The sequence below is a fragment of the Cynoglossus semilaevis genome, chromosome 11 (assembly GCF_000523025.1).
Source record: "Cynoglossus semilaevis isolate Cse_v1.0 chromosome 11, Cse_v1.0, whole genome shotgun sequence".
Classification (NCBI taxonomy): domain Eukaryota; kingdom Metazoa; phylum Chordata; class Actinopteri; order Pleuronectiformes; family Cynoglossidae; genus Cynoglossus; species Cynoglossus semilaevis.
Genome location: NC_024317.1, coordinates 124,269 through 134,769, shown reverse-complemented (window position 1 = coordinate 134,769; position 10,501 = coordinate 124,269). Strand labels below are relative to the sequence as shown.

Below are 10,501 nucleotides of genomic sequence, written 5' to 3'. Positions count from 1 at the left end.
TCTCTACGGTCCACTGTGTCAGCTCCACTGTGACTGCATGAACTCGGCCTCCTGTCAGCCTGTGACCGGCCGCTGTCTCTGTCCTCCAGGATATTATGGGGCTCGCTGCCACAGAGGTCAGAGGTCACAGCCCTGACCAGTGACACACACACACACACACGTGTCTAACACATTCCTCTTCACAGTGTGTGAACAGGGCACTTTTGGTCAGGGCTGCTCCGAGGTGTGTGACTGTGAGGACGACGCTCCGTGTGACGCAGTGACAGGAAGTTGCCTCTGCTCCTCTGGGAAAACCGGACCCAGATGTGACACTGGTAATGATCTCCACGTGGAACCACGGTGGACTTGAGTTCAAATCTGTGGGAGGAAAAACAACCTTTAGTTCCTTTGAAACATCACTGACTTGGTAATCCAAACAAGTTCAAAGGTCAGATTAGACCAGGGGTCGGGAACCTTTTCAGCAGAGAGAGCCAAAAAAAACACAGGTTTTAACATGGATTTCTGTCAGAGCCGTAGAATATGTATATTTTTCGTCAGAATACCAAACTAAATGTGTGGATTTTTTTAATAATTATGCTTCAGTAGAATTAGGCTCTGAAGTAATAAAACAGTTATTACAGTCATTTAAAAACTTCATAAGGTTGTGATACTGAAGCGATACATAAAATCCTTCTGACCAATGATGTGACTTCTGCTGCTTCATGGTTTTCATGTGATTGGCTCCAGGAATAGGCTCCAACAGAATCATGTTGTTGGTTTGATTCCTGCTCTTCTCCAGTTTAGAAACCTGCAGGATTAGATTAGGATTAGAAAGATTCTGTTTGAAGTGTTTAGGTCAAGGTCGTTATTTTGATGATTGTTAACGTCTATTCCAGATACTAAAAAACAAACTTATTAGGACGGTCAGAGTTCTGGATGTGGTCTACAGACTACAGGGTCCAGGTCTGATCTAGACCCACACTGATTCACAAAACGAATGCTTTTTTTTCCCAGACTGCAGAGCTGATCATTTTGGACCGGACTGCAGCGAGACCTGCCAGTGTCAGAACGGAGCGCAGTGTGACCGACGCAACGGCCGCTGCAGCTGCACGCACGGTCGGATGGGCCTGTCCTGTCAGGAAGGTGGGGCTCTTCATCACACGTCCGCTGCTCGTCCTCAGGTGACGGACAGCCTGTGCTGACCGAGGCAGCGTTTCAGCTGACACCGTGAAACCAGAATCAGTGATGAGTTTCAGGGCCGACTGCAGCGCCACCTCCACCTGAACTGCAGACACTGCATTTCCTGATGAAACATAAATCTGTGTGTGTGTGTGTGTGTGTGTGTGTAGATGTGGACTCAACTCTTTGTTTGTGTGTCTTCTTCTGCAGATGGACTTCCACGCCTCACCCACGGGAGCAGCAGAGGAGACTCACAGCACAACAACTTATTATAGCAGTTTCAGCCTGCTGTAAGGGCGTTGCTGAAGGACCTGGACCTGGACCTGGACCTGGACCTGGACCTGGACCTGGACCTGGACCTGGACCTGGACCTGGACCTCATCCTGTGGATCCTTTTTTTAAGCTGTAGGATGTTGTAGGATCCCTGAGGAGAACTGTTCCACAGCTGGACACAAGTCACCAAAGTGACCTTTGACCTGAACTGGTTTACAAAGTGTGAGTTCTCTTTTTCTACATTTGTGTCTGTCCCAGAAACAGTTGTCTGTCAGTGCTGATGTACAGATGAAGATGTTGTAAATATTTGAGCTAACCACAAAAAAGAAACTCTAATTAAAGAAATCTAATATCGTTATCATCAGTGAGCTCAGATTTCTGGACCACTTCCTTTTCTCAGACCTGAACGTTTCATTTTTATTTATCGGACGTATCTTCACTGCATCAAACGACTCGGTGGAAACGGCTTCACGTTCGCATTCAGCTAACGTTAATCGACGACTCGTGGTCCAGATGTTTATATCAAACCGTTGAATATATCGGACATTGTTTTCCAGGGTGTAACCCAGCTGGTCACCTGGTCCCAGAAGGACTGCTCTGAACCATGTGACTGTCAATAAAGAGACTTACAGCAGGTTGTCATTCTTATTTCTTCTCATGATTTAATTTTCTTTGAAGATGGAAGCTGTACATCCTAAAGTTCAGATTCAAGCACAGTGCAGAGCAACGGCTGCAAAACAAGTCAAATAAAAACAAACCAGAGAAAAGGCAAAGGTGACGACCACCACAGATTCGTACGGAGGTGGGCGTACGTACAGGAGAAGACGTCACAGCCGACCTCTGACCTCAGCATGAAAACACACAACACAAACAAACGGCAGGTTTTTAGTGTGGGAAAAAAAGTAAAACGAAATCTTGACTTTTATCATAATTTTACTGTATCATAATTTTACTGCATTGGAGGCAAAAAAAAAAAAAAAAAAAAAAATAAAAAATATATTTTCTGTTTGTAAACCATAAGTTCAGTGTAAAATAACCTCGGTCCTTCAGTGGTGAACCTGACACCACGTGATTTTCTCTTCTGGCCAGGTAACCATTATGATGAGGTGATACTGTGTAGAATTCAAATGATTATTAACACATAAATGTACAGCTGTGCATCATCTGCATAGAAACTAAATGTGGGTTTTACACAACAATTCAGTACAGTACAGTACTCAGTACTCAGTACAGTACTCAATACTCAGTACAGTACTCAGTACTCAGTGATAGGTCGACCCTACTGTGATAGATAAATCTGTGCTTTTTGGCTTCCATTTTACGGAAGGATCTCTAGCAACATCTAGTGGTTACATTTCCCAACTCACCATTCCTACCGCTGCATAGACCTGTAGTTTTAAAGGTCAGTGTCAATAGAAGACGATGACGTCAATAGAAGACGATGACGTCAAAACCAGCACAGGGTTGAAGGACAACATCCAACGAGAACAAAGATTTGAACTATAATCCTTTAAAAATGTACAGAAATACCTTGACGGATCCTGGTGACTGACAGCGTGGGTAAAGTTATCGCTGTACTGTCTTCAACTTTAACTCAATTTCCCAGGATCCAGCGCTTGCGACGAAAACAGTGACGTAATTTTTAGTCGACAGCCAAACGTCTAAACTGAACCAACATGCTAAGACCGGAGTCACGACCGCAGGTGTTTTATTTTTATGGTTAATAGTTATCAGGTTCAGTTACTGTGACGTCATTTAAAACTTTGTTTACCGTGTTACCTTGTTTGTGAAGCGGGCGCTGTTGCTGCTGAAGAACGTAGGTCTTAGTTCAACATGACCGTCCCGGCTCTGCACAACACTGGAGTTCTTTACCGGAGGATTCTCTCTCACTTCCCTCAGGACATCACTTTAGCTTTTGCCTACGGATCTGGTGTTTTCAAACATCACGGGAGCAGCCAAGGACAAATGGAGGTGAGGGACAGCCGGCTGCCTGTCGTTCTCCTGGCGGAAAGCAGCATTTCTGACAAGGAGCAAGTGTGCATGACTTTTAACAGCTGTGATGAACAGTCATTTACCAAGTCAAGGTCATTTAACGACCATTAAAAGTTGCTAAGTTGTCCGAAGCTACGTTCCTCAAAGTTAAGTAAGAAACACGAACTGATTCGTCCTTTGTGATGTTGTAAAACGTTCAGCGTCGAGTCCATAAACACAGGTTGACAGATATCAACATCACTATGGTAGCTATTAAATGACGTGTAATGTTCTGAACATCGGTACAGAAAAACATGCTGGACTTTGTGTTTGCGGTGGATGATCCTGTGACCTGGCACACCATGAATCTGCTCCAGAACCGGAAACACTACTCCATCCTCAAGCTGCTGGGTCCTAAGACGATCAGCTCCATACAGAGTGACCACGGGGCGGCAGTATATTATAACACATTGGTGCCTGTGGATGGCAGGGTAAATGAATGAGGTTTTTATGACACCTTGATTTTGTGAGAAGTTACCACTGTAAACAGATGAGTTCACGTTGGTTTGTGTTCTGTTCTTCATCCCAGACTATTAAATATGGTGTGATCAGTACACAGTCGTTGATGGATGACCTCATGCACTGGAACACTCTGTATGTTGCAGGGCGTCTTCACAAACCAGTGAGTATGCTCTGTGTACTGATGAATCCACTTTAAAAAATGGTGTGCAGTGACCAGAAATTCACTTTCCTATTGTGTTCACCTGTGCAGGAACTGTTTCTTCTGTGCAGGTGAAAATGCTTGTGCAGAGTGAGAATGGAAGTTTGCGGGCAGCTTTAGTGTCCAACCTGAAAAGTGCCGTCACGGCCTCCTTCCTCATGTTGCCAGAGAGCTTCACTGAAGAAGAGCTTTTCCTGCAGATAGCTGGCCTCTCTTATGCTGGTAAATAATCCACTACACAAACAAAACAATCACCAAAAGACATACACACTATGTCACTGTCAGCATGGTTCTAAATCATCTGTGAAACAAATTCAGTTTAAGATTAATAATATTCTAAGTGCACGATGGCTTCATTGTTCTTTTATCACTTTCTGTGCAGGGGATTTTCGGATGGTGTTTGGAGAAGACAGATCCAAAGTGTCTAATATTGTCAGAGACAACATGCAGCACTTTAAAACTCTGTACAGTAACATCCTGCACGACTGCCCCCTGGTGGTCTACAAATCACAGCAAGCAAAACTGGAGGTAAGACACAGTGAAGACACCAGCAGAACAATGTACACCCGTAATACTCAGGTGCTACAGTACACTACAGCACTACTACTACTACTACTACTACTAGGATACTGCAAGATAACATTTTATACACATGTGATTCAACAAAGTCTTTTCTGTTGTTCACCTGCAGGTGGACAAAAGTCCAGAAGGCCAGTTTGTCCAACTGATGACTCTGCCACGTACTCTGCAGCAAAGCATTACCAGGCTGGTCGACCCCCCAGGCAAGAACAGAGATGTGGAGGAGATCCTGCTGCAGGTGGCTCAGGACCCAGACTGTGGCGCTGTCGTGCAGCAAGGTAGAGGGAGAATGAACAGAGGGTCAAATAAAAAAGGAACGCTCCATCAAACAGAAATGTCATTTCATCTCTGTCAGACTTCCCATGAGTCACTGCTGTACAGTACGTAGACAGAACCGTTGGTCTGGAAACTGATTGATGGTCACTGATGGTGTTAGTGTATTAAAAGAATAGACGTTGTTGTTGTTGTTGTTGTTGTTGCTGCTGCCTGTTTCACCCTTCCTCTCCCCGCCCTCAGGTATCTCCTCTATTGTAAAGTCCTCCAGTATAACACAGAGTGTGAAAGGCATCGCTACAGCAGGTAAAAACTCTTTCACTTGCTAGAATCCTTGGTTGTTTTTGTTTATTTTTTTATCATATCTAAGATTCTGTTCTAAGTTCCTTTTTTATTAAAGTTAATAATAAATAATTAATAATTAATATAGTTAATTAATATTAATTAATATTACATCATATTATAATAATTTGTCTACTAAAATTGAGTCAAAACTAAATCAGTTGTAAAGTTTTACAAACTCGATGCTTTCATGTTTCTAATGTGGATATTTCATTATTGTTCATAGTTATTGTAGAAATAGATCTAAATCTTTCTGAGTGTGTAAAGCTGTGTTCTTTTGGACCATTCAGGTTTGTGGAAAACAGTGTCATACAGCTCCAAAAAACTATTTAAAATGTGGAAAGGCTGGAGGAGGAAGCCATGGGTGTCCCACACCTGAACCTCACCTCCTTTACTGGGAGGAGGAGGAGGAAGAAGAAGAAGAAGACCCCAGAATCTTTGACTTTCACCATGACCGTGTCATCAGTGTCAACAGGAGACATTAAGTGGTGGAAGATGTCCCAGGCTGCTGCTGGGCTGGGCGGGGGCAGGAGGGGGAGGGCATCTGACATTTTATCATTGACACTGAGTCATGGCTGACATTCTAGAATAATGCAGTACAGACCACACACACACACACACACGACGTGGTTCTGCTGAATGGACACAACTGTTTTTAATGGAGTGTGACAATAACTTATTCTGGTTAGTTCTCTTTGGAGATTTCTAAAAAAAAAAGGAGCAGCTGGGTGTGTTAGAGTGTTTGGTTTTAATAAGAACAAGTGTCATCTCACATCACAAAAAGATCCAGTGTCTGTTTCTGTTGACTGAAAGATAAAAAAACAACTTCTCAGAAACCTCTTTTTTGTTTCAATGTTTTATTTACCTCAATATAAAATTGACCTTGTCTTTGCTGCGTTGTTTGATTTTAAGACGTTTGACATCAAAAAGAAAACGTTGTCAGCTTTGTTTCCTCAGTTACTTCACAACAGAAACCGTGATAACCTGTTCATGGTTAATAATACATTTATGAAGGACGATGAAAACATTGATTTTTTTATATATATATCTGTGATATACAGTAGTTTTATAACGTTGGTGACAGTATAATCCGACTTGTAGCTATGTTTTATCTACACGGTTGTAAAGCCTTCACTTTTCTCTTGAATATTTCATCCATGTTTATGTTTGTTATTCGTGTATTGTTTTGGGGTAAATTAGCATTTGCCAGTTTCTGTTTTTCTTAGCACTGTCTTTAGCTACTTCACAACAGTGACTGCAGCGACCTCACCTTTACCGGATGTGACGAATGGCTCAATTATCATAATACATTCTGATGTCACGCCTCTGGTCTTCCACCAATCAGCGCCCTTCACTTTCACCACCTGCTAGGAACTGAATTCCATCATTCCAGGCATTCCTTCCCTCCTCCTCCCTCCTTCACTCCTTCCTCCTCGTTTACAACCTAAGTTTGTCCGGCGGCTCTGATACTGTCGTCTTACGTCGTCTTCGCACCACACTCTTCAGCCGCGGACTATCAACCAGTTGTTTGTTTGTTTTGTTTTTCCGGTCCACTTTTGGTTTTCTGTGTGTGGACACCACCAGACTGGAGGACAACAAGGTGGCGCTAAAAGGAGTGAGTATGAGCTTTGAGTATGAGTGTTTCCGAGGAGACGCTCGACACGGAGTTGTTGGTTCGAGTGGCGCCTTCTGCTGGGCTGAACTTTCATTTAAGTTCATTATAAATAAAAGCTGGTGGCGGTTTTCCAAACTTTCTAATGTCAGACTCCCCCTCCTCCTCATGCTCTTCTTCCTCCTCCTCCTCCTTTCGGCCACATGCTTTCCTTCCTCGACATGTTGTTGTCCCAGTGTGGTAGGAGTTCCTCCACGAGTCCGACAGAAATACTGTGTTCACGTCTGAACGTGGACGGAACACTTGTTCATCCATTGGTTTCACTTCGGCCAACACAACTTTGGCGCAGTTCCTCTGCACACTGCTCCACTGTGCGTGCGTGTGTGTGCGTGTGTATGCATGCGCACGCACCTTAGGAATGTAGAAAGAGAGGAGGAGGAGGAGAAGCACGCTGCAGAGTTTTTATTTATTTATTGTTAAATACCTGTCATAGTGTAGTGATAGTGAGTGGACAGGGACAAGAATGCTAACCATGCTAACCATGCTAAAGTAAAGTGGGTCAAGAGGGCACAAAGACAGAGTGGGGACTCGGGGGTGTGTCATGTCCCTCATGTCAGTTAAGTCCAAACACGTGGCACCATCATATATTTTGACAGTGAAATGAAGTCTTCAGGTGTGATGTACTGTTTTCAGTGAATGCGTCACCGGACACTGTATGAACCAGTGATCAAAGCCCAGCAGCATACGACGGAAATCCTAAGAACAAACTGTTCTTTTCACTTGAAATTGTGCTCAGAATATTACAACACATGCAGTGCAACATGAAGGAGACACAGGAAGGTCTGAATTCTCAGGTACTCTCAGGTACTCTCAGGTACTCTGCAGTACAGCTGGGTCTTAAAGCATTATGACGTTGAAGCTAGCAGTAATAAAGTCTTTTTTGGGTGTCACATTTCATAATGAAAAGTTAGCACATACTAGGTTTATTTAAACAGTTGACTACAATCCTTGTTAAGTTATATCAATGATTATTAATCGTTTCGACCACTGTGTCTTACAGGCATCCAAGCATGGAGACGCCATTGGATGTTCTGTCAAGAGCAGCGTTGTTTGTTCACGCCAGTGAAGAAGAGAGTAAGTGTTCTCACTGTCTGTCAGTCTGTCTGTCTGTCAGTCTGTCTGTCAGTCTGTCTGTCTGTCTGTCAGGCTCCCTGCAGTGTTTTTGTTTTCCCCCTGTGCTGACGTCACATGTGTTGAACATTTGACATGGTCTCATTGTTTCAAACACAATGACTCCCCCAACAACAACAACAACAATGAAGGAATGGTCAAAGCAGTGAGAAATCCCAGAAACTAGGCCGACTGGCTGCTCAACCGATAACTGTCGCCTGAGGACGAACCCTTCTGTGTAGCACTGACACCAGAGGACAGGCCACAGAACAGGGGGTGGGGGTGAGAATCTGTACTGTAGGGTCTGGAACTCATGAACCCCCTGAGGTGGAACCAGTGATTCAGGCCTGACAGAAGGATGTGTCATCAATCAGCAGCTGATGGAAATCAGAATCATGATTAACTGTGATGGTAAATAATCACTATTAATCATTTTTTATTGAGATAAATATAACGGGACCCTGGAACAGAAGGACCAGTACCAGTGGACAACCACGTGTCAGTGGGCCAGTGTCTGTGGACCCGTGTCAGAGGTTCTTTGATGTTCAGTGACTGTTGAATATTGTCCAGTCGTTGTCCTGTCACTAATCTTAGCTCAGCCAATCATCATCCATCTTTAATCTCTCATGTTTGTACATTTGCTCCTGATCTGGTCCATGACTCCGTCCAAAGTGCTGCAGCTGTGCTCATCCACCTGTGCTCATCCACCTGTGCTGACGGAGCTATGGTTGGTTTGTCACCCACGTCCCTCTGTAATGGGGTTCATGTAGCAGCAGTAAAGACAGGAGGGACAAAAGGCAGCCATGGTGATGAGGTCAAAGGTCAAGTGTCAGTGGGTCACTGTGTCACGTGGTTATTTAAGTTTGATTTGATTTTTTTCAGCAGCTGGATTTCTTTAGTTATTCATTTTTATATTTTTCTTACACTTCTGTTAATGTGTAAACAATTGCATTTTCTTTGTTGATAAAATGAACAACAAACACTGAAAACAGGAGCAGAATCCCAGTTCTCTAATGAACTTGTCAAGGCCCCAACATCACATTCAGGTTATTTCAGTAAAGTCTTAATAGTTTTATGGCGGCCAGCGATCTCCGTCTCGTTTGTTATTCCTCTGCAAAGAAAAAAAAAGATTCTGACATTTGACGGTCAGTAAATGCCACGCTGTGCTGTTGGAGAGAGGAAAGGTTCCTGGAGCGGAGCTAACATACTTGACATTCCTCTCTTGGTGATAGCACTCACCATAGTTACTCAACACAAAGACAGAGATGTGTGAAATCAGAGTATGACAACATTGTTGTAGCAGAACTTCAACTCCATGAGTTCGTCTCTACATCTCTATGTCGTCGTGACTTGTTTGTCGACTTTAATGTAAACAGCTGTGAGTTCAGTTGTAAATGGTTGTTTTGGGTTTTCGTTGTTTGTTTGTTTTTCTTGACGTTGACGCGACAGTGTGATTTTCTGCTCACTGGTCCAGGGTGTAAACCATGGGAAATGCTAAATGTAATGTAAACCAGACTTTTGCTCCGTCTCGACCAGGATTGGCTAAAGCTCTCCTTGTACGTCTCAACGGACGAGGTTGAAGATTTGTTCTTCATTTTGTCTGTAACGATTTGAGACATCGTTTCAAAATATCGACCAATGACATCCAAACAAACGCTGTTTTTAGCAAAGTTCTAATACTGACCACTCCAGTGTCCAACATCACATTTTTTTCTTAATGACCATTTGGCCAGTAGATCTGAGTTTTACTAGCCCTGTGTGTAATATCACTGACACGAAAAAAACAAAACAAAAACAAGTTCTTGTTTATCTAATACTCAGGTTCATTGTTTACTAACAGAGCATGACGACAGTCCACCGAACAAACCAAACTGTCGGTCATCCGTCCGTCATCAGAGAATTCAGGCTCTCGGCTCCATCAGTGTCTCCTCCCCTTCTGAGGTCCATGTCCCGCCCTCTCTTTTTTACTGGATGTTGGTATTATGTATTTGCAGTTGCGTCACAAATCAGTTCTTGTCAAGTCATCATAGTTTATTGGAACTACTCATCGTGTACACTGCAGAGGAAAAGACAAAAATGATTAATTGTACATTTTATGGTGGTGTGTTCAAAATAAGGTGGTTCCATAGTGAAGCGGTGAGCACGCCTGCCTGGGAACACAGAGTCCTGGGTTCAATTCCCTTAACTAACCTCCCAGGAACAACAAGGTGGGGGTCAATAAAAGTCATCATAAAATACCATGAAAGGTTCAGTGTGTCAGTAGGCAGTAGGGCAGACTGCAGTCTGTCAGTGAGCCTGTCAGTGAGCCTGTCAGTGAATCTGTCAGTGAGTCTGTGAGACTGTCAGTGAGACTGTCAGTCAGTGAGCCTGTCAGTGAGTCTGTCAGTGAGACTGTCAGTGAG

At 43.5% G+C, this 10,501-nt stretch overlaps 3 protein-coding genes across 4 annotated transcripts in view; all 3 read left to right on the top strand.

Annotated features, from left to right (window-relative positions):
* The window catches only part of megf6b (multiple EGF-like-domains 6b), a 28,143-nt gene extending 26,689 nt beyond the window's left edge, over nt 1–1,454 (top strand). Inside the window, exons 35-38 of the mRNA XM_017036388.2 lie at nt 3–116; nt 186–314; nt 994–1,122; nt 1,369–1,454. Of these exons, the coding sequence (XP_016891877.2) occupies nt 3–116; nt 186–314; nt 994–1,122; nt 1,369–1,433 (437 nt within the window). The 3' untranslated portion in view covers nt 1,434–1,454. The remainder of the gene's footprint in view (nt 1–2; nt 117–185; nt 315–993; nt 1,123–1,368) is intronic.
* A 1,046-nt stretch (nt 1,455–2,500) lies between these two features.
* Nucleotides 2,501–6,034, top strand: tamm41 (TAM41 mitochondrial translocator assembly and maintenance homolog). Of its 2 annotated transcripts, XM_008319557.3 has the most exons (9): nt 2,501–3,134; nt 3,224–3,402; nt 3,711–3,893; nt 3,992–4,084; nt 4,195–4,345; nt 4,506–4,651; nt 4,815–4,980; nt 5,219–5,281; nt 5,608–6,034. In XM_008319557.3, the coding sequence occupies exons 2-9, from the start codon at nt 3,265–3,267 to the stop codon at nt 5,694–5,696; spliced, it is 1,029 nt and encodes a 342-aa protein (XP_008317779.1). In that variant the 5' UTR covers nt 2,501–3,134; nt 3,224–3,264; the 3' UTR covers nt 5,697–6,034. The 2 variants fall into 2 exon arrangements, with proteins under 2 accessions (XP_008317779.1, XP_016892371.1); XM_017036882.2 differs by lacking the exons at nt 2,501–3,134; nt 3,224–3,402 and having other exon boundaries at nt 3,848–3,893; nt 4,175–4,345.
* Nucleotides 6,035–6,176: 142 nt separating this feature from the next.
* vgll4b (vestigial-like family member 4b) overlaps nt 6,177–10,501 on the top strand; it is a 21,185-nt gene continuing 16,860 nt past the window's right edge. The window contains exons 1-2 of the mRNA XM_008319555.3: nt 6,177–6,932; nt 7,990–8,063. Coding sequence (XP_008317777.1) covers nt 8,000–8,063 — 64 coding nt within the window. The 5' untranslated portion in view covers nt 6,177–6,932; nt 7,990–7,999. The remainder of the gene's footprint in view (nt 6,933–7,989; nt 8,064–10,501) is intronic.

Excerpts from the sequence above, each read along its gene's own strand:
- tamm41 (XM_008319557.3), top strand. The coding sequence starts at position 3,265 with ATGACCGTCCCGGCTCTGCACAACACTGGAGTTCTTTACCGGAGGATT. Across the intron at positions 3,403-3,710 it reads GCAGCCAAGGACAAATGGAG|AAAAACATGCTGGACTTTGT; the intron begins GTGAGGGACAGC and ends ACATCGGTACAG. Across the intron at positions 4,652-4,814 it reads CACAGCAAGCAAAACTGGAG|GTGGACAAAAGTCCAGAAGG; the intron begins GTAAGACACAGT and ends GTTCACCTGCAG.